The sequence below is a fragment of the Macrosteles quadrilineatus genome, unplaced genomic scaffold (genome assembly GCF_028750875.1).
Source record: "Macrosteles quadrilineatus isolate MER2022 unplaced genomic scaffold, UCM_ALF_1.0 Scaffold_9__3_contigs__length_116548681, whole genome shotgun sequence".
NCBI classification, from domain to species: Eukaryota; Metazoa; Arthropoda; class Insecta; order Hemiptera; family Cicadellidae; genus Macrosteles; species Macrosteles quadrilineatus.
In genome coordinates this window covers 35,296,406-35,318,391 of record NW_026542602.1, presented here as the reverse complement: position 1 = coordinate 35,318,391, position 21,986 = coordinate 35,296,406, and the positions used below count along the sequence as shown (strand labels likewise).

The 21,986-nt window shown below is 35.7% G+C and overlaps 1 protein-coding gene across 1 annotated transcript; it reads right to left on the bottom strand.

Annotated features, from left to right (window-relative positions):
- Positions 1–5,191: 5,191 nt before the first annotated feature.
- LOC129003109 (endosome-associated-trafficking regulator 1) lies at positions 5,192–21,968 on the bottom strand. Its single transcript, XM_054431346.1, has 9 exons — positions 21,738–21,968; positions 20,511–20,784; positions 17,860–18,145; positions 16,670–16,743; positions 13,787–13,898; positions 13,098–13,160; positions 8,469–8,584; positions 7,334–7,468; positions 5,192–5,360 (listed from the first exon to the last, which is right to left on the bottom strand). Exons 1-8 carry the CDS (start codon positions 21,919–21,921, stop codon positions 7,336–7,338), a joined length of 1,242 nt encoding a protein of 413 aa, XP_054287321.1. The 5' UTR covers positions 21,922–21,968; the 3' UTR covers positions 5,192–5,360; positions 7,334–7,335.
- Between the last annotated feature and the right edge of the window lie 18 nt (positions 21,969–21,986).

Below are 21,986 nucleotides of genomic sequence, written 5' to 3'. Positions count from 1 at the left end.
TTTTAAATGGATATATGATGTTATGGTATTGGAAAAGCCATTAAAACGTATTGATAATGGTTGTCTAAGGCACTAAAGGCGCTTTGTCACATTGACTGATGGTAATGGATTAACAAGATCCACTTCATTAGACTGATTATTATACTCTGTGAACAATCGGGAAGTGAAATTTCAAATATATATAAACTGTAAAATGGGAGAATGAGTTCACAGTTTTACTTGTTTTTATGAAAGGGACTAAATATTTATTTGTGCAACTAGTGAGCAAAGGGAGCAATTGACTCACTCGAGAGAAATACTTACTCATGAGCCGTAGGCGAGTGAGGAATGGTTTCTCGAGTGAGGCAATTGCACTTTGCACTCAAGTTGCACATTATATTTTTCCTACAGTTACCATAAAACAAATAAATTGGTAAAGAAACGTGACATATTTTTACACAGAAGTGAACTTTTAATATTACATGATACAACAGTACAACAGCTGACCAGCTAATTTACAGCCAGTGCTGCCAACGTATTTCGCCCACATATGACCTTGTCTGCATGTTACGCGCTCACTATTTCGTGCCTTCACGTTGCAAATCTGGAGTGAGTGAGACAAAATAATTAGAGTGAGACAATGTTAACATTGTCTCACCGATGAGTGAATTGGCCACTTTGCTTTCTCAAATCAGTGAGAGAACATGTACATTGTTAGGTAACTGTAGGAAAAATTATATTCCTCTCAATTTTAACTAAATTAGTGAGATCTGAACTTGATATTTCCTCCGAGACTCAAAACTATAATGTATTGCCATATTTTGTGGGTTATGGTATTTTTGACCATCTAACCAAATTATTACCTACATTATGTTGATTTTATACTTTTATGAAGAAAACACTTACATAACTGCCCCTGGGTTAAAAATATCCAGTAAAAAAACTGATGAAAAATCTCACAATTTTTATAGTTTCAAAGAGGCTTAGGTTTTCACTCATTTTAGTTTACCATATGTATTTATTAAAGGTTTTTTTAATTACAGAAGTTGATAGTAGGAAAATTTTAACTCATTAACACTACTAAAACTTATAATTAAATATCTCAAGACCGTCGTCAGAAATTATACAGAAAAACTTAAATTATCTTCTTAAGTTACCAAATTTTAACAGTCGGCCAAAGATTTAGGAAATTCTTCAAAACATTTATTATTTAATATTTTAAATTGATTTTAGTACACAAATAAATCACCCGAGGCCGAGAGTAACCTGAATTGAACAAACTCTTCATCAATTAAATCCTATTTCACTTTAAATTAGAAATATTTTACCAATTCAAGAGGTGATATAAAAATATAGCGATGAAAACAAAAGAATTTTCTCCTTAGATATTTTTGTTTGTACCTCAGCAAAATTATGTACATGTAAATAACCCAAGAGAAGATTTGCCAGGTGTAATGGGAAAGGAAATTGCAAGGTAAATCAGCTTGACTGGTAAAATAATGAACATCAGATGAGAACTGACACTCGTAGCATTTGAAATGTTTCCCTGTGCTTTGACGTCCCACCTTTCCAATGATTCATTCGCATCAGTGCGTTATGTAAATTAGAACCGTGATGTTTACTGTGTTTTGACATATTGGACACAAACACCATGAGGATAAATGAGTTTGTTACCCGGCCTTTGTTGTTTTGAAATTAATATTGTTGGTTATTTCCAATTGTCCTTGCAGCACTACTTTTAAATCAGTTAACTACACATCAAGGATTGTTGAAGCGAGGGTTCACTGTATACAATTAATGAGTTAAAATTCAGTACACTAAAATTACCTTAATGTCACTGAAAGCCTTGCCTCTACTCCAATTGCTTGCCATAGTTTGGTATCCTTCGTCTTCAAACGTGTTGATACTGCTTCTATTAATTAAAATAATCAAAAGCGTTTTGGGACATTCGATAACATAAAAAAAAACTTGTCTGAATACTTTTGTAGTTTAGTATGCAATTTGTGGAACATCCCTTCGGACTTTCTGTTGCCTAATATTGGATAGATTCACCATTTTCGGAAAAAATAACATCAAAATATTCTAGCACCAAAATAGTTAATGAGGGGGTAAGAAACTTAAATTGGGGTTTAAAACTTAATTCGATAAAGTAATACCAGAAATGTTTTTGGCAAATTTAATTTAAGTTATTACGAATCTAACATTGAATACAGTTTTTCTTCTTTTTTTTTTTATTAGGCTGTTTAGTTGGTTTCTCAACGTTTTAGTTAGGAAGGAATCTTGACCTTAAAGCCTCTAAATTACATTTATCGCTTGGTTAAGTGGAGGGAGGCAATTGAAATGAACTTTTTAGTGTGGTACAAATTAGTGAGCACTACCAGTTTCTACCATTACTGCTTAAGAGCACTTTGCCCAATTGTGGGACATTATTTATTTATTTACAGTTTCAAATGTATCACTCGGTTTCGCTTTCTTTCGGTTTCCAAGTTAGCCTTTTAGTAGTGAACTGAGTTGTTTGTAACATTTTAAACATTTTAATAAAAACTTTCTTTTCTCGTCTGTGAGTGTTGAACATTCCATAGTTTGTTATGGATAATTAAAAAAAGGTTTAAAAAAAGTTAACCTTTCTTTATACCATCTTTTGTTTATTTACCGTCTTGTGAGTAACTGTATAAGCGTAAATATATGTTTTAAGTGTTATAAGACGTATCTTTATTTACTTTCCGTAAATTTAATAACACGTACAATACTGATCAAGAAGTTATTTTTAAAAAAAAGTTGTCCATAAAATGCTGATAAGTGTTCATGGCAATAGCCTTATTTGTAATACAATAGTAATTTTAGTAAGTTAAGTATGGTTTTATATAGTTGCTGAAGAAGATAATAATGAATGTCAAATTAGTTCATATTTTGGTGGCAAATACTATTTTTTCTTTGTTTATACAGTAGAACCTTGATAACAAGACTCTCAAGGGGATTAAATGAATCTTGTTATCAAGTTTGACTCCTTGAGGTTTGCAATAACATGTGATTTGGGGTAAAATAAATTTAAGGGAATATGAAAATGACACTTTTTATCAAGGATGAATTGTTTTCGAGGGTCTTCCTATCGAGGTTCCACTGATAAATTAGCATCTATTATATTATTAAAAAGATACAATCAATTTTTATGTAAACGGTTAAGGCCATTTACCAAATAAAAATATAGGCATATGGCACATCAAAATGAAGCTTAGAGTGTGTAGATTTGCCGAAAAGTATTGATATGGACGAACTTCCTAAGGGCTCTGCCCCACAGGCTGATTTCCAAAGGGCTACGCCTGGCATGCTTCCAAAGTTTACATGATTTGATTTAATTTAGTTAATGAAACAGCTGGTCAGTTATGGTACAATGAAGTGGTGTTTGTTTATGTACTCGAAAAAGATGTTGGTGACGCTTTACGTAGACTTAGGAGGGTTATGTTTGGTTTTAAAGAAAGGTTGTATACGTTTAACGTTTTGTAAAGTATTGCTCAAAGTTTCATTTATATAGTAATTTATATAGTAAGCTACATGTAAAGAGAATTGACTAAAGTTGGAGAATAAATTATGGTAAAACATGTCATTCGTGAAGCATCAATATGAAGCAATTTGTGTTATTGCTACACTAAGGTATGTTGTCATATTCTTTTGGATCTATTAACATAAAAAATAGGGGTTTAAAAGTAAGTAGGTTTACACTTTTAAATCAGTTTATATTTTCAAATTAAATCATAGAGTGTTCGTGTTTTAAAACACACATCAGAATTACTTTAATAGCTCTCTAGGTCACATTTTCTTCCCGTTGCACGGGTATAGCAGCTTGTTATATTATTAAAGTGATACAATCAAATTTTATGTAAACGGTTAAGGTCATTTACCAAATAAAAATATAGGCATATGGCATATCAAAATGAAGGTTAGAAAGTGTATATTTACCAAAAAGTATTGATATGGACAAACTCCCTTAGGGCTGTGCCCGAACAACAGCTGGCCAATGCAATTGACAATATAGTTTTCCTACAGTTACCTAAAAATGTACATGTTCTCTCACTGATTTGAGAAAGCAAAGTGGCCAATTCGCTCACCAGTGAGACAATGTTAACATTGTCTCACTCTAATTACTTTGTCTCACTCCAGATTTGCAACGTGAAGGCACGAAATAGTGAGCGCGTAACATGCAGGCAACGTCGTATGCGCGCGAAATATGTTGGCAGCACTGGCTGTAAATCAGCTGGTCAGCTGTTGTACTGTTGTATTTGTCACTTCACATTAAATGTTATATTAAAAGTTCACTTCACTTCTGTGTAAAAATAGGTTATGTTTCTTCATGTTTCTTCACAAATGTTTTTGTTTTATGGTAACTGTAGGAAAAGTATAATGTGCAACTCGAGTTCAAAGTACAATTGCCTCACTCGAGAAACCATTCCTCACTCGCCTATGGCTCGTGAGTAAGGATTTCTCTCGAGTGAGTCAATTGCTCACTTTTCTCACTAGTTGCACAAATAACTATTGTTTGTTTACATTTTTGTTTACTTATTTTATTATTTACTTTTATGTTCTTAAAAGAAGTGCGGTGAATGGACAGTGAAGCTATTTCTAGCTGTTTGATACAAGTGAGTGATTAAAGGTGTCCGATACACAATGAATATGAGATTAACAAACCATGTATGTTGTTCGTTCCAAGAGGTTGTCACCGATCTTTAATAGGTCACCATTTCATTTAAAGTAAAGTATTAAAGACGTCGTGAAAGAGAGAAGCGAGTTCAGGTACAACCGTACCCACCTTGGCCACCTCAGGACATAAGGTATGAAGGTTCCACTGCTTTTAACATCCTTTCAGATGACAATTTTTTGGAACTTAGGCCCTTTACATGAAATATAAAGTCAAAGTTGATTAAATTAATTTAATGGTGGCTTCTGTACACCCGTGAATTCGCAGGTAGAACCTCTTGTATAGATGTAATTCCTTTTTTTTGCAAACCGGTTGTAGATAACTCCAATGGAGTATTTCCATAAGTAGGCCTACATATATTCTTCATTTTCACACAATTAATCCTCTAAAACAACACACTACCTAACTGAATGTTTCCATTGGATCGGCTTAGCCCAGTTTCCAGTTGATGTGAATTTCTAATTCAGTTCGTACTGATCATGCTGTTTGAAACTAAAATGAAATAATACAATGGCAGAATAAGATTTGTATTAAATACTTTATTTGTTTATTTACAAAATAATTTATAATATAACAAAGAGTTGAAGGTCGGTATTGCTGCCGGACTAGTGGGGAGTGACGTGACAAACTTAGTTACAAAAATACACTGATCTGTACAACTGTACACGGTGCTAACCACCAACGGCTCCTGAAAAATATATAAAAACAATACAAATTGTAGTTCAAAGCAGTAAATTAACTACATAAGTCTACAGTAGAACTCCAAATGAGACCATAACACATTCGGATAATCAAAATTATTGTCCGATTTGATGATAATCAAAACGGATTATTGGATTTTTGCAAAATTCAAGGTAGACTCAATTCAATTGCACAATTCAATTTGGTTGTAGCTCATTAATTCTAATGAGTTTATGTAGATTATGCTGTTGGCCGTCAAGATCATACAGGGTGACTGCCGGGAACCGGACGTTTTCTAACTGAATAGTACAACCTTATTTTATATAGTAAAATTATTTAATTGTTGAATATATATTGGTGAAAACATACCATTTCAAAAAACATATGTTTTATGGGACCTTTTATCCTAGTTTGGGTTTATTTCTTAAAGATGATATCATGCATGTGATGGCCGTTAACCTGGATAAAGGTTTCCAACCTCTGGAGAAAATCATTACGCACTCTCATCAACTCCAATTGTCCAATCAAATTCACCTCTTTGGTGATTGAATCTTTTAGCTGCAATAATGTTTGTGGTTTGTGAACATAGACACGAGCTTTAAAATACCCCCATAAGAAATAGTCTCAGGGTGACAAATCTGGTGACCTCGGCGGCCACGGCACGTCACCAAAACGTGAAATCAACTTGCCAGGGAACATCTTCTTCACAACTTGCATCGATGCACTCGCTTTCAGTTGCTGTACCACCTGTATTTTGTAGGGATGAAATTTCAATTCTGATTTTATAATTATTCTGACAGAATCGCGCTTCATGCGTAGCTCTTGTGCGTGTCTTCGTGCAGAGCGACCCGGGCTCCTCATCAAAGCAGTTCTCACTGTGGCGATGTTGTCTGATGTTCTCACTGTTCTTGCTGGACCGGGTGGCTTTTTCTTTGATACTGTTCCTGTTGTTCTGAACTTGTGCACCCATCTTAGCAATGTATTTCGGCTTGGAACCGTGTCATTTCGCGCAATATTAAAGTGGCGTCGGAAGATACGCTGTGTTTTGATAACGGATTTGCCATTTTTAATAAATGTGTCATATGCAAAAACACGAAGCTGAACTGACCACTGATCCATCGTGACTAAAATGGTAAAGCTCACTCAAAACAATGACATAACCTCAATCTCCCTAGCACGTGTAGCAACAATGTAACAGCTGTTGCAAATTCGTCCGGTTCCCGGCAGTCACCCTGTAGAAAAGAAAATAACAAAATTGATCTAAATACCTGTTTCTGTGTACTCCAATTATTTCTTATTGTCGCAATTACTTTAGACTTGTCAAGAGGTCATCCTCAGGCTTTGGAGGATGTCATGATTTCTTCAAAAACACATTAAAATGATTTAAAAGACAGTAACGATCTTATCTGGGAATGATTCGACACAACCTGGTGGATGTAGAGACAAGACTCCCCGTCAATGTGTTTGGCTGCTGAGACACCACTTTCTTTGTCGTGTTATCAGTCAACTGTGTGCTGCATTCATTCCCAACTCTCTCTCTCAAGTACATTGATAGCCATGTCATAAAAATATTTTAATTAAAAAGTTTGCAATTAATAATAGTTTGTTTGTAGAATTTTACAATCACTCTCCAATATCAGTGTTACTGTCTTCTGATTGCTTTAGTATACTGTTTTAATGCAACAAACAGAAGACAGCCGGTCAGTTGGTTATGTACTGTATGTGAATTGACGAGTTCGGAATGAAGAAATTGACATCTTACAATACTTAAAGATGATTTCCTGACGAGTCTAAACTAGTTGCGGCAATAAGCAACAATTGGATTACGCAGACGCAGGTACTTAAGCCAATTTTATAATTCAACATACAGCTAACGAAACAAAATTATAAATCTGGATTTTATAAGCAAAATATTTACAACTATTGATTAATTTGACTAGAATCAACTCTGTTATCTTTATGTCTACTTCAAAGACTCACCACTAGAGTGCAGGACCTGAGTCGTCTCTGTCTCTAGATTCTGACTCTGAGAACTCGTGTTGTTCCTCAAACCTGTGCCTGTTCTCTAATGTGGAGGCAATCATCCTCAATGTGTCCACTCCACTCAGCATTTGTCTGGATACAGAATAAGTATTAAAAAATAGAATCTTGAATAATTAAGAAAGAACTAAGAAACTTTAAATCATTAAGTGTAACAGAGCAGATCAACAGCATTTGCTCACAAAGTCCACTTCAAAATTGTATACCTCCAGGAGGCATGTCATGATGAGAATCCAATTATATTGTGAGAATTGATTGCTTTTGAGTTAATCATCCCAGTTGCTCAAATATCGTGTTCATACTTAACACTAAATTGTATCGTTCATCATTCATCACTTCGCTAAAACAACAACGTAGCTTACTCTGGCTAACCTTACTTGGAGTTGGAAACCATTTGATTCAGGAGAGCACTACTCAGCTATTATTATTTATCTACTATATATTATCCAGATCCAATCTAAACTCTTATGCCATTTGTTATTATCCTATGATTTCACAACGGTATCTAATAAAAAACATTGCTGATACTGATGATAACCGTGATCTATTGGGCAAAACACTCATCATCAGATCTATTGTGTCCCCTAAACCTGTGTTCAGCCTTTGCCTAGAGTAACCCACTCACAGCCTAATGAAATGTAGAATTTAAGGGTGTAGCATAGAGCACAAGGGCCTAGGTTTTTAGGATTTTTTGAGAGGATAGCAGGCTTGCCTGAATGGGAAAGAGTCCAAACTGACTCAGGAAACACAAAACTTTACACAAAACATTAGAATATTTCACTGTCAGTGATAGTGAAATATTCTAATGCTTTGTTAATATAGTTGTAAAGTGTTGCGTTTCCTGTGCCAGTTTGGACTCTTTCCCATTCAGGTGAGCCTTCTATCCTCTCAAAAAATTCTAGAAATGTAGAATTTGGTGTAGTTCTGAAAGGGAAAGCCCTCAAACTCCTAAGCTCCTGGCTCTGTTCGCCAAACTGCCTCGCATTCAGCCTAAAGGTGTCTAGGAGTTAGACAAACAAAAACACCCCACATGGACCAAGGGTGCAAATGTATAAATTTGGTAATTTCTACTGACCTGAGGGAGAGCTCAGCACTAGTGACGGCTGTCCTAAGCTCAGCCGCAAGTCTGTGATCACTCGTCCTGTCTGCGGCTGGTCCATGAGCTCCTCTAATGTTACCACTAAGCTCCATCTGCACAACACAACACTCTGGACTTACACAGCTTCCAAGATTAGGAAAGAATTAAAATTCACACGTCTTCATGTTATTTCATGTAAAATATTGTGCGAGAAGTAAATATTGATAATGTTTCACTACTCATAGAAACAGTGGTGGTTCTAGGGCCTTGTAAAGGGGGGAGCTACCGAAGGGTATGTGGGGGTCCTCCTCCAGAAGGTTTTGTATTTTTCAAGCAGATAGTGACTTTCTAAAGCCATTTGAACGTCTAGAACTTAGTCCAAAAACCTCCGTTACGTTTTTAGGACATAATATTGTATGTGCAAATTTATTTTCCAATGTCCAAGGGGGGGTTTGCCCCTGTAACCCCCCCCCCCCCCCCGCCACCTAAAACTACCACTGGATAGAAGCTGTGCGTCAGACTACCTTCTGCCATTATTGTTAAGGGTGTTCAAAACATGCATTTTTCAGGAAATTTGTATTCCTGTTTTTGAACGGTGTTAAATCATTTCAGGAATTTTTAGGAAAGGGACATTGCAATTTGCTAGCGGTTGCAGAGGAAGTCAAATTCAAAATCAAATTCTTTATTAACTCATAACATCTTTTGGAGTACAATGTTCATAGATAGGAGTTTTGTCAATATTTATAAGACTAATACTAAACTGTTATCTATATATTAATACGCAAGCAGTTTTCTTTTCACAGTCATAGCTGAATAACGGCTTGATGGATTTTAAAGTTTGAGGTGTCAAATTAAAGGTATTTTTACGTAGATGTGCAAATACGTCCCAGAATATTAAGAAAGGGCACCACTTAAGTAGACTTAAGGGCTAAAGTTTGGAAGGCGGCGCTATCTGATGACATTTGATCAAACTCATTTCCCTTTATTTACAAATAACATATGGACGTAGTTTGAAATATTGTTTAAGGTTAACCACAGACTGCAGGACTTAAAACTTCCAGAGCAAAGCTGGAATTTATATTTTATTTCAATCTGTTAACTAAGTCTGGTTCATAATGAAGAGTTTCCTATCAATACTAGACAGCAAAGTGTTTAAGAATAAATATTTAATTCTTTTTGTCTATGGTTAAATTGATTTACCTTACATTGTATTTTACTGATTATCATGTAGTTACAGTTCGATGTGATAAAGTGGATGTTTAAAAGTGATTATTCACAGGGCAGTTATCCGTTACATTACCGGGTATCAAAATTCCAATTCCTTTATAGTGTTTTCTGTTGTTTGGTTAACTTTTTTATTTCATTTCAATTTAAAATCAAATGCCGCCAGTACGACGAAGAACTGTGAGTGGCTTGAGGGAACGCGAACATGACCGCTTGCATCAACCTCTCAATTGAACATTTGATGGGTACATAGTGGTAGTACCACCGTTGTTTTAGTCCAATCTCGGATAAATGAACGTTAAATGTTTACATTGTAGTGGCTTACATATTTTTAAGCAATAAAAGACTGGCCGAGACGGTTAAGTTTGTACTCTTTGTTGCCATAAATGAAAGGTTCGTTTACCTCATTTGTACAATTCACCACAATAAACTTCGGGTTCTTATTGGAAACTCCCAATCTGAAAATAGGACTGTGAGACTTATATCCAGAAATAATTTGGATAAAGTTCGTCAATTTAGTTCTGCCTTTACCATGGTCAGCTCCAAAGCTCATTAAGATAAGAAAGTTCCACAGGGGATCTACAATTTTAAGATCCGTGACACGTTTTACCACCGAGTGGGTCCTCTAATTCCTCAATAAGGTGATGATCCTGAATACGCACAGATATATAAGTAAGTACGACAATGTCACTTGAACCCAAAGGAGAACTAAGCACAATAAAAAAATTCAATTAAAAAATATGCGGGAAATAGGGTCACAATGCCAACCCATTTGCCAAATCTTTGAAGACTGTGGCAGCCGTTATGTAGGGACGAGAGCTCCGAGGAGTCAAGTGAGATTCTTATGTACATAATAAGAGACAGAAGAAGTGTCTTCCCTCGCTACAATGGTGCTTACCTGTGTAGATTTCGCAGAAATTTTTAAAACTGAAAACAAAGCACCACCTGGCCAAACAAATCGTATAGTTATTTCCAGCACTAATAATGTTAAACGCGTATCCATTGTAGATCTGTCGTTAGATCCACTTGCTTACCCTCTTATGTTCCCAACCGGAGACTTGGGTTGGGGCCCCTAATTTAAATACGCCTAAAACAGAACACACCAAAGAAATAATTTAACAATGCTAGAATAAAAGTAGTGATGGTTGGCGTCAAGAGAGGAATTGAGCAACATTAGGCCAAAAGCTCACTTTACAGTGTGTGGTTGACATCTACGTGTTCATAGAGTGCACCCGCCTACTATACATAAGAGATAACCGAAGCAGTATGAGAGTGAATGTAAATTTAAATATCGTAGATTGCTTTTATATTTTTTTACATCATAATATTTTTATATTTATAATCAGTCATATAAATTATTTTAGAAAGACTCTTTGATTAAAGTCTTGCTGTTAATGTTTTTTGTTTATTTCTTTTATACAAGTTTCAGTTTTGATCGATTTCGAGCAACAGGTTATCTAGTATTTGATAAAACTAATTACAATTATTAAAACTTTAAAAATATAATAGTAATACTGAACAAAAAGAAAAAAGTTATCTGTAAATTCCTAAAACAAAGCTCAAACCACAAGACTAAATACCAGTCTGGTCTGCATCTGGACAGGATATAGGCTTTTGTCCTGTATTTAATTCTACTACAGCAATCTTTCTTAAACCGTGGCAGAACCTACCCTTTAAAGTCTGTGGAAATTGCTAAATAACTGTACGTTTATGATGACTAATCATGATAGCAGGACTTAATGTTGTCATGCACAATTCACAATCGACTTTTAAATGGTAATTTATTATGTTTCTCAACACAAATATTTTTATTATTTTGTACCGGGTACCCTCTAAATAACTTAAAGTTATGTGATCAAATTTACTATTTCTCTTATAATAATGTTCATTATTTGTGAACCCTTATTTTCACGTAGTGAATAGTACTACAAATGTATTTAATTAATGTCATCTACTTACCTATATGAACGACCTGGAGTACATACCGGTAATCAACAATATGTTTTCCTTTCAATTATTGCATCTAAACTTTTTATCCGTTAAAGGATTACAACAATTAAGTTACGTATTATTATATTTACTATGTTTTTCATTGAATTCAATTTTTTTTACACTGTGACCTAAAAGCACACTACCTGGTCACTTTTTTGCATAAGGTTTAATATTCCGAAATAATAAATAACTGGGGCTCTCCTGCAAATGAATGATTTACTCTCCTAGATACATCCTCAATCTGGAAGAATAAGTTGGGTAAGAAATAAAATCACTCACTGAGTTCAACATTTCCACTTAAACCCAACCTGCTCACGACCTTGACTTGGTAACATAGTATTCCAGTAACGACCAATCACTGACAGTATTTTACATCTCAGTTCTGCAGGTTATAATCCCTTAGATAAGAAGGAATTACAGTGCTAAATTCACCGTCAACATTGTAACATGATACTTGGGACTATCTCTACTCTAGTCAATTACATCATAAGGGACATAACATGCAGTGAAGGAAGGCCTAGTTGTGCTGTGGGAATCAGTAAATTAAACCCCTCATATCCGGCATATGTGGGACCAAGCCCCTGGCCGGATAAACCAACCTATTACTAAAACGATAGTTTGTATCTAATAACAACATGTGATTGGTTAAAAGTAGGCCTAGTGTTTAAGTCTCTTTTGGGAATCTACTAGCTCAACTGAGTAGTGAACCCGCTAAAAACTTATATGGGCCGGAGACAGATAAACCGTGAGAATGCTCAAATCATGGAGACTACGTGTACAACGGTGGAAAATATTTTTGGTGTCGATTTCGGGAAGTAACCAGATAGGCCTAAACAGAGGACCGAAAATTCCGAGGCTTGATATTAGGGGTTCTACTGAAGTGAGGTCTGTTTTATAAGTTTGATTTTATCCTGTTTGCTACTAGTTTAAATTGTATTTCTTTTGCACACTGCATATCATGCTTAGTTGTGTTAAACCGTCTAATGTTTTCTTAAAATGTTTCTTAAAATTTTAAACTTTTCCTGTGTTTATTTATCTCTCATTACAGGTATTCCAACAAACTAATCCAATAAAATATAAAAAAATATGTTAGACTTATATTTGTACAAATATGATCAAACACATTTTCAATATTATTAAAATAATGTAATTTATTTACATGAGATATAATAACCTATCATGAAATGAGTTTTTAATTTATTAGAATAAACATTAACAGCCACATTAACAATAGAAAATACAGTGCATGCCTGTAAAGAAGTGATGAGATTCAAGACCGAGAATATTAGAGGAGTTCACTTCTAAAAGGTACAGTAAATAGCAAAGTAAGCAACTAGAAAAGTAGCAAACTGTAGCCAAAAATAATAAAAGAAAAAGCTAACCTAAATTTATAAAGTGTAGCCAACTTACAGTAAGAAGTTTGACTTCTTGTTTCAGCTTCGCAGCCTTCATTTCTGCTGTTTCTGCTCTTCTCTGAAAAAAAAAAACATTCCTACTATTATTTCTCAATAAATTTGTAAAGAAAAGGAAAGAATAAACTACTATCTCGCTTGATTAAAATTATGACTGTCTATTCCCTGCCTACACAGTTTCTTATAAAAAAATGAAAATTAGATAATCCCTTTAAATTTAGTTTTGAATTATCCATCTAAGGTCCTGGGCTACCGCATCCATTTTGGGAAGTCTGTGGCTAAAAGGAACTGAGTAGCCTATATCACATTTCATACTGTAAAAATTTACCTATTAATTTTTAACACAATGGCCATACTTAGATTGATTAGTAAATCTACACTTTAAAATATCATCTCTTATTGAATATTTTGAATAATTTTTAATATTTTGAAGAATAAAATAGATAAGTTACTGGTAGCAATTGAGAAACAAAAATTAGTAGGTATTCACTTCCTTAATCTCCACAGGAATCAAAATCCTGGGGGACAGAGACTTAAATATCAGAAGTAAGCTATGGTAATCCTCATTACATGCACATTATTTATATGATATATTGAGAATTTTGACAATTAATTACTAAACAAAAAAGTATTATTATTACAATAAGATATTGTACGGCAAATGCAAGGTGGGTTTTTGAAACTTACTGTGGTTCTTAAGAGATTTTCCTCCGCCTGTCTAACCATATTTTCTAAACTCGCAGTGTCTTCCCGATCTCTACTTCGCAAGGCTCGTAGTTCAGCATCTAAAGATTCATTTCTGAAAGAGTTTGAAAATGTATTAACTGGTCAAGTATATGTTTACATAGGTAAAAATAGTTAGCTGGTTTGCAAGAACCATTGTAATTAAAGTCGGGACCACGAAAGTTTGCAGTTGAGGGAGGAGCCTATTTACCATGTGACTTCAAAGGAGCCAATGAGGACAGTGCGATGTTGCCAAATCTTATAATTCCAGCTGATTTGAAAATATTGTTTAGTATTTTAATAAGTGTCGTCAACGGGCGATATAGCAACGTCGCACTAGCCTTGTCTAGTGATTGGCTGCCACCAACTGCAAACTTTCATGGTCCCGACTACTATGAAAGTATGTGTATGTACGTATGAAGTATGTGTAAGTTTATTATGATTATGTTTGCATGACACTAAAATATCAGACGAGTATTTTTTGGTAGTCCAAACTAAAGAAAGATATTTGAAGAATGAGTGTTGAATGATTAAGGCCCATTTTATACTCTGTAGCCCTGTACATGCATTGAGCTAAATGGGAGCTTTTATAACCTGCACACCGCTGTGGCTGGTTAAATGCATGATGCCCTACCTAAAAGTTCCAGAAACGTGCATCTAGGTGCATTGCGTTGTATGGGAGCTTTTATACTCTGCGACAGGTGATATGGGGGAACGAGCTGGCGTAGTGGCTAGAGCGCGGGACTTCAGTCCCTGAGGTCCCGGGTTCGATCCCCGCCAAGTCACCAATGGATTTTATCTAAGTGACAATGCCGCAACCCCTAGGTCTAGCCTGAAGTAATGTGAAAAACAATCCCAGGCTCGGGCCTAGCATCCAAGGACAAAAAAAAAAAAAAATACTCTGCGACACATCGCAGCGGCACTGTCAAGGGCTGCAACCATGATCGAAACCAAACCCTCTTCAGAACGAACCAGCATTATTTGTTTGGTAAGGCTTCAAAGCTTGACAATGATGTAAGCCTGGACAATTTATTAAATATTCTTTATATACTCCGAATTATTATTTGACCATCCATAACAATATTTTTTTGTATTACTATTATTATACATGAGCTAGGCCTAGTTAATTTGGTTTTAGCTTGGTAAACTAGGGGGAAATATTAATCGAATTCATAGTATTCTATTATCCCATCACTGACACCCCCCCCCCCCCCCCCCCCCATCACTACCATGGCCGCTCCTCTTGTGCGCGGCACGACGCAGAGTATGAAAGGGGCCTAATATGGTTAACTTCTTAACTGACTGAAGTCAGTTGGTTTCCTTAGCCACAAATGTAGATTGAAAACTGTCTTTCAATTTGACAAGCTATCAATAACTAGCAACCAAAAAATCCTTAAGAAATAAAAATTTTTTGCCTTTATCCATGAAGTGATTTGGCATCCTTGAGAATGCCTACTACATAAATTAAAACCAAGCCTAAAAGCAAACTTGATATTTTAAAATATAGAGACATAGGCCTACTGTATTTAAAAATCATAAGCCAATGATACAGTAGAACCATAGACTAACCAACACTTAATGAGTAGACTTAAGTGGACTTCTCATCCCATTGTAAATTTTGAAGCTTGTTTTTCGTGTTTAGTTCATGTACTGTGACACTGGGCCCTAGTGATGAAGAATTTTTTTTCTATTATTTTAGGGTTAATTTCTTGATTTGTGCTATATTGTGTGGTGTATAACTAGGGGATTAATTATTGTTTATGGTTAGATTGTATTATTTGGTTAAACGAGGTTTATATTCAGCTGTTCCAAAAGGATGAGAAATCTACTAAGGGAGATGTTTTATCTATGGTAGAACCTCGATAAGAAGTGTCGCAGGTGATTAGGAAAATAGTCCTGTTATCGAGGTGTTGTTCTTGTCAAGGGTCACATTACAAAGTGGTTTCGGCCAGCAGTCGTGTCATGAAGGTTATTAAAAGTCTCATCTTTATAATGATTGTATTTCATAACTTATGCAAACACGTATTTTCTTTCAAATTATAATATAGGCTATAGTGCAGTAGCCTACTGTTAATATACTGTATAACAAATTGAAATAGGTTAAAATTGACTTGATCACGTGGCTTTAGTCCAAGGCACTATCAAGTAGGCTACAGTTATCGATTTAAGAACAAAATACTGGACTTGAGATAAATCAACAGATAATCAGTAATGCAGTAAAGGACCACAATGAACATTGCACTACTGACCTATCAAAGATAAATAATTTTCTGAAAAATGGTGGTAGGGTAGGTGCACATAGAGTAGGTTCCAGGCAGGTTTCACTGGTTCCAGACTGAACTGATGTTATTTCCTCCAAAACATCCGTTCTGGCGAATTCCCGTAGGAACTATTTCATACAGTTTAGCTCTGTAGAGTTGTGTTACCGAGATTGACTTGGAAAAAATTGCCATAGAGGTTTTGAATTGCCTCATAACTTCAAATTAGGTGTCTTATTAAAGTGGTTTTAAAACAGAAATACTCGTAATATAGAGGTTAATTTAACATTGTGTTAAATTACAACATAACATTGTGGTTAACATTGTGGTTTTAAAGTGGACTTGTAATCAAGGTTGTGACATTGAGGGTCGTGCAAACGAGTTTCTACTATATTTAGTTTAGCTTTAGATACTATATATAAGCTGTTATAGCATTTAGTGGTTTTAATCTACTTAGGTTTGAATTACTAGTCTTTCTGCATTACAATATTTGGTCTAATGGTCAATTTATATACTGTCCATTAAAACCTTATATTTTATAAACGCTATCAAATAAACTGGTAATGTTCAATGTTGGCTTTGACTTTACCTCCTGATTTGGTCAGATAGCTGTCTTCTGAGCGTCTCCTGATCTCTTCTTAACCTCTCATTTTCCATCTGCAACTTTAATTATTTCATTTGGTAAAATGTTTCTGCTGGAGAACTCAACCACAAGGTATGGTTTAAAAATAAATGTATTTCAAATATAAAAAATTTTGAATTAGAAGTTAAGAGTAAATAAAACAAGTTTAGGATGAAGCGAACATAAAACGGAGCTGATTAGTAAAGTACAGCATCTCATTTGTTTTTTAAAACAATGTTTTTAGTATGTAATGTGGTACCTATTATTGAAATTACATTAATTTTCAAAAAGCATTAGGCCTACTACTAACTTGGTTTAAATAAGGTGTTGTTTGATTTGGCTTTTAAGGATGCATTTTTTTTACCTTTCATAATAATGTTTTGTAGCTGTTACAGTTTTCATGGAATTTGACATTACTATTCCTAAACGGCAGCCATTTTGAAATTGGTTTAGTTATAGGAAAATAGTTGTATACACTTGTTCTACCTATTAAGGTACACATGTATACTAAATATGAAGTTTCTATCTTAAATAGATCTTGATGAGTTAAAAATTAATTTATAAAGAATACATACAGGTCGATAGACGGAAAACTTATCACCAGAGAACCATGTTTCTATTGTAAAATGTGTGCCTAAGGAAAATTTTATATAAAATTTGAAATTTCCCAGAGAGTCCCAGGACACCCTGTATATAGTTTTAACCAAACTACGTCCAATGGACTGAATACATTTCAAACTGGAATCTGATGATAGCACAACCAAACCTAGGAAATCCTAGGGTAACATAAAAACAGGTAAACTTAGGGTGCAAGAATACGACTATGAATATGACTGAAGGTAATTAAACCATGTTTGATTTTTTCATCCAATAAACATTGTTAAACTTTATAAATTTTATTTTAACACTCAATGGTTGAGGAACACTATTCTATTATATAGTTTTACCTAGTGCAAGAGATCATAGGTTTTATTTTTTTGGCTTATAACATTTATTAGTATTCATATTCATAGTAATCAGACCTTTTCATTAAGGCCTACTGCAATTTGACACCCTTCCAATCCTACAAGTGTTGGATTATCAAAAGCCAACTGTAATTAGGCCTACCATACTTACAAAATTCAGATTACAATCTCTTGGCAAATTTCAACACTTACTGACTGAATGTGTGAATGGGAGGCGGGGATGGAAGGACTGCTGGGCTCTGATGGTGGTTGCGTCACGTCACGTCGTCCGCTATGGATTGGTCCGTCAGATAGAAAGTCGGGAAGGCTGGTCGAAGCCCCGACTTCCGCTCCGGGAGGCTTGGACGGAAGGTCAAAGGGCAATCCCTCGGGTAGGTCCAGGGGTAGGTGGGGCGCCTCGGGTCGTTCATGTCGTGTTGCAGTCAAGTCGAACGGCAACTCTCCCGACCTGCTTGGGTTCCAGCTGTCATTGGACGCCCTGTGAAAAGTAAGGTACCACGTTTAACCTTTAGAATCCAGAATAATTTAGGTCCTACTTCTTCCCCTAACACATTCACTAATACCAACATTTTAAGGTTAAAAATTTCTCTTCCTCTTTGTTATCTATAACAGGGTGTTTGAAAAGTCTGGGTACGGCTAAATATTTTACAAACCATAGCAGAAAACAGCTATAAACTTTGCACAGTGTCATATGGCAATGTAAACTATTTTATTTTCCCTTGCTATTGCCATGACATGACAACCATGGGGGTCCCCCCCATGGTTGCCATAATCATTGTGTCCTCTGTGGGGGACCACAGAGGAAGTCATAGAAATGTCATCAATTTCAATGAAATTTGGCTTAAAGGTGTAAAGCAGGATAAACTTGAATGAGATTGCGAACCAGCATATGATCAGGCTATGGGAACGGGCTTTTATGGGGTAAACATTGGTTTTTATCATTTTTTATCCTCAAAACCAAAAATTTCCCAATCTTTCTCTATACCATTTTAAAGAGCTAAAAATAAATAATGGTATATTAAAGTTTTTTTGTACGGTTATAAGATGAAACGGAAGAAATTAAAAAAATAGTACCTAATTTTAAAGTTTCTATGTTACCTATTCTTATGGAGAATATTGTAAATTCTTGTAACCTTAGGCCCAATTCATACAGAACGGACGTCAGGCGGAGACGTGGCACGGACAATGTACACAGAAGGGACGGTACAGTGACGAGAAAACTTGTATGTAGACTATACGCTTTGGATTTGCTTATTTCTTTTAGTTATTTATGTCAACTGCAAATTAGTTATTTCTGTCGACTGTGTCGATTAGTTAGTTTGTACAAATGTACAAACAAGGGTAGCCTATTGTTCAACTTCCTCACAAAATCTGATATTGAATTCAATGTCGTCTCGCATAGTGAAAAGAACAAGAACCAACTCACAATTACTCTAAACACAAAACAAACAAGGTTGGTAAGTAAAATATTTGCAGTCTGAACAACGGGCGCGCTACGGACATGCCACTTGCCGATACGCCACGAGGGGAGGGCGGCCGCCTGCCCCACGTCACTTGTGTGGGCATTGATCAATTTGTTTACCATTACCATTACCAACTCCTATGTCGTTGCCCAACACTTGTTGGATAGACTGCGTCAATTTAAATTACAGTTATAAAACTTATAAAAAATAACATTCTTATTTAACCAATATTTACAAAAACTAGTGATGGCGGTGCATATTATATATTCGAGAAGTACTCGCCAGACACTTCCTCAAAAGAGTACAGCGGCTCATTTGTGAGTTTGTTAAAAATCCGCATGGAGAAAGCTTTCATGTCTTCAGTGTGGGCCCGGGGCGGTAACATATTGTAGAATCGCATGGCTGGGATGGGATGGGCTGCCAAGGATCTTGATAACCTGCATCGAGGAATGTCAAGTTCCTGTGCATGCCTGGTGTCATGATTATGGAGATCACCCCTCTGTTGATATTCACCTATGTTATTTCTGAGATTAATCAAGCCGTAATAAACATATTGGCTGAAGATGGTCATAACCTTAAGGTTGGCGAATAGGGGCTTACAGTGGTCTCTATAACCAGCGGCTGACAGCACTCTGACTGCCCTCTTCTGCAGACGAAGCACTTTTATACAGCCAGGAGCATGTCCCCAGAGCAGGATTCCATATCTGATATGGCTTTGAAATAGGGCATGATATACATTTATCAAATATTTATCAGTGATGACCCCCCTAAGTTTCCACAGAAGAAAGACCACACGGGAGAGTTTAACACATACATCACTGATATGTTGTTCCCAGGTAAACTTAGGGTCTAGGCTGAAGCCCAGCAATTTCACGCTGCTTTGCTGATCAATATTCATTGTTTTGCTTAAAGTGCATAACATTCTCTGGGTCTTGTCTCCATTCTTTACATGGAGAGGCGAGGAAGGGACATATGTCCTTGCCTCGTCCGTGCCACGTCTCCGCCCGACGTTCGTTCTGTGTGAATTGGGCCTTAGTTCTTGATTGTTTATGGATATATTTTGATCAAACTTGCCAAATTTTATACCAGGCTATTAATATTTTACTAAAAATACACTTTGTTAGCATCCCTGTAGTAGCAAAACCTAGGTACTTGCTAAACTTATGTTATTTAAATAGACTAGGCCTAAACAGAAAATCAAATACAGTAAGGCAAATGGAAATTCACTTAGACTAGGACTACAGGTTTGCTGCGGCAGGGGTATTTGAACCGTTAATTACCATAGGCCTACATTATTTAATGGCCTACTGGAGAAGGTTTGATGAACCCAGAGGTGCTAACTGATGAAAACTAATTTTTAAATAGGCAGCATGAACTTACTCTAGCCCAAACTCTGCGAGGCGGTTCATATCCACTGACAGCGAGGAGGGCTGGTTTTGGTTCAAATAGCATTGTTCTATCACAAGATGATCTTGAACAAAGTCAGGTAGTCCAGATGCCAACTCCGGATTATTGATGATCCGAGACGATGAAGGTGATTTGGTGGGGTAAACTTTTGGTCGTGCCCCACCAAATAACGGTTCTGGATTTAAAAAGTGTTTGAACGAGAATGGATTATCCTCCCTTCTAGGTGGATCTCCCCCAGAACTTGTTCCTGAAACCAAGTGAAATATGAGAGGGCAAATGTATGACATAACCATATAAACTAGGCTTAAATAGCTTAATTACAAGTATTTAGTAAAAAAAGGCATAGGCCTAAGTATAAACAAACATTAACTTCAAACTAACATAAATCAACAATTTACATAACACAAACATAAACAGATAATAAGCTCGACTTTAGGGTGCATCCGATTACTACTACTACTGCTATACAACTACTACTATACTAGTGGTTAGCGTCTCGGACTTCGATACGGGAGGAACTGAATTTATTTATTTCAACGGCAAGCCCCATTTTACAAAATAATACATGAGAAATTACCTTACATGCAACAAGATACAGAAGAAAACATGATATGGGTGCATAAGAAATTACATGATGATTCAAGACTGATGACATAAAGCTGTTTGCAGAAGTCAACTCTCACACTGACTGTCAACTACCTACCGTACCGTAACTTACTTCAAGAAGCCCTCAACAACATCGTCAGTTGGTGTTAAGCGAAAATTGTAAGGCAGATTTATGCTTATAAAATACTAAAAATAGATAAATAGTGGACTCTGGTAAGTAGTGGTTGTCACGACGTCCGCTATGGATAAGGCAATAATTGTACCGTAATTTATTACGTTAGCCTAGGCCTACTAAGTTACGATTCATTGAAGAAAAGATTTAAGGTTGGCCTACATAGTATGTTGGATTACTTATGATAACAAAGATCAGTTAAAAGATTCTAAAAAATGGCCCCAGGGCCTATCTAGGCTTAGGCTAATGTGCTTGGCTAAAATTAGGATTTCATTAGCTAAATTAGGTAGCACTCTTTTACACAGTATGACTATATGGTTGGATCAGGATGGTTTGTTTTGACAGAAATATTAATTTTGAGAAGTAAAATAACATAGTCTACTTATTATAAACAAATTGTCTAACTAAATCTAAAACCTAACCTGCTTGTCCGGTTTCGGTTGCAGAGTTCCTCATTTGATTGCTGTTACCCAATCCAATGTCTGGCCCCACTGATGCACCTTGAATATTTTCATCGTCAGAATTATCTTCACCATTATTTGAATTAGAATTAGTTCTATAATAATTATTACTTCCATTGCCCTTCCCATCATTTTTATCAGCCATGTTTCTGTTTTTCTGTTTGGTTGTCGGTCGGTACTCGGTAGTGTAAGTGTCTGTCTGTCTTGCAT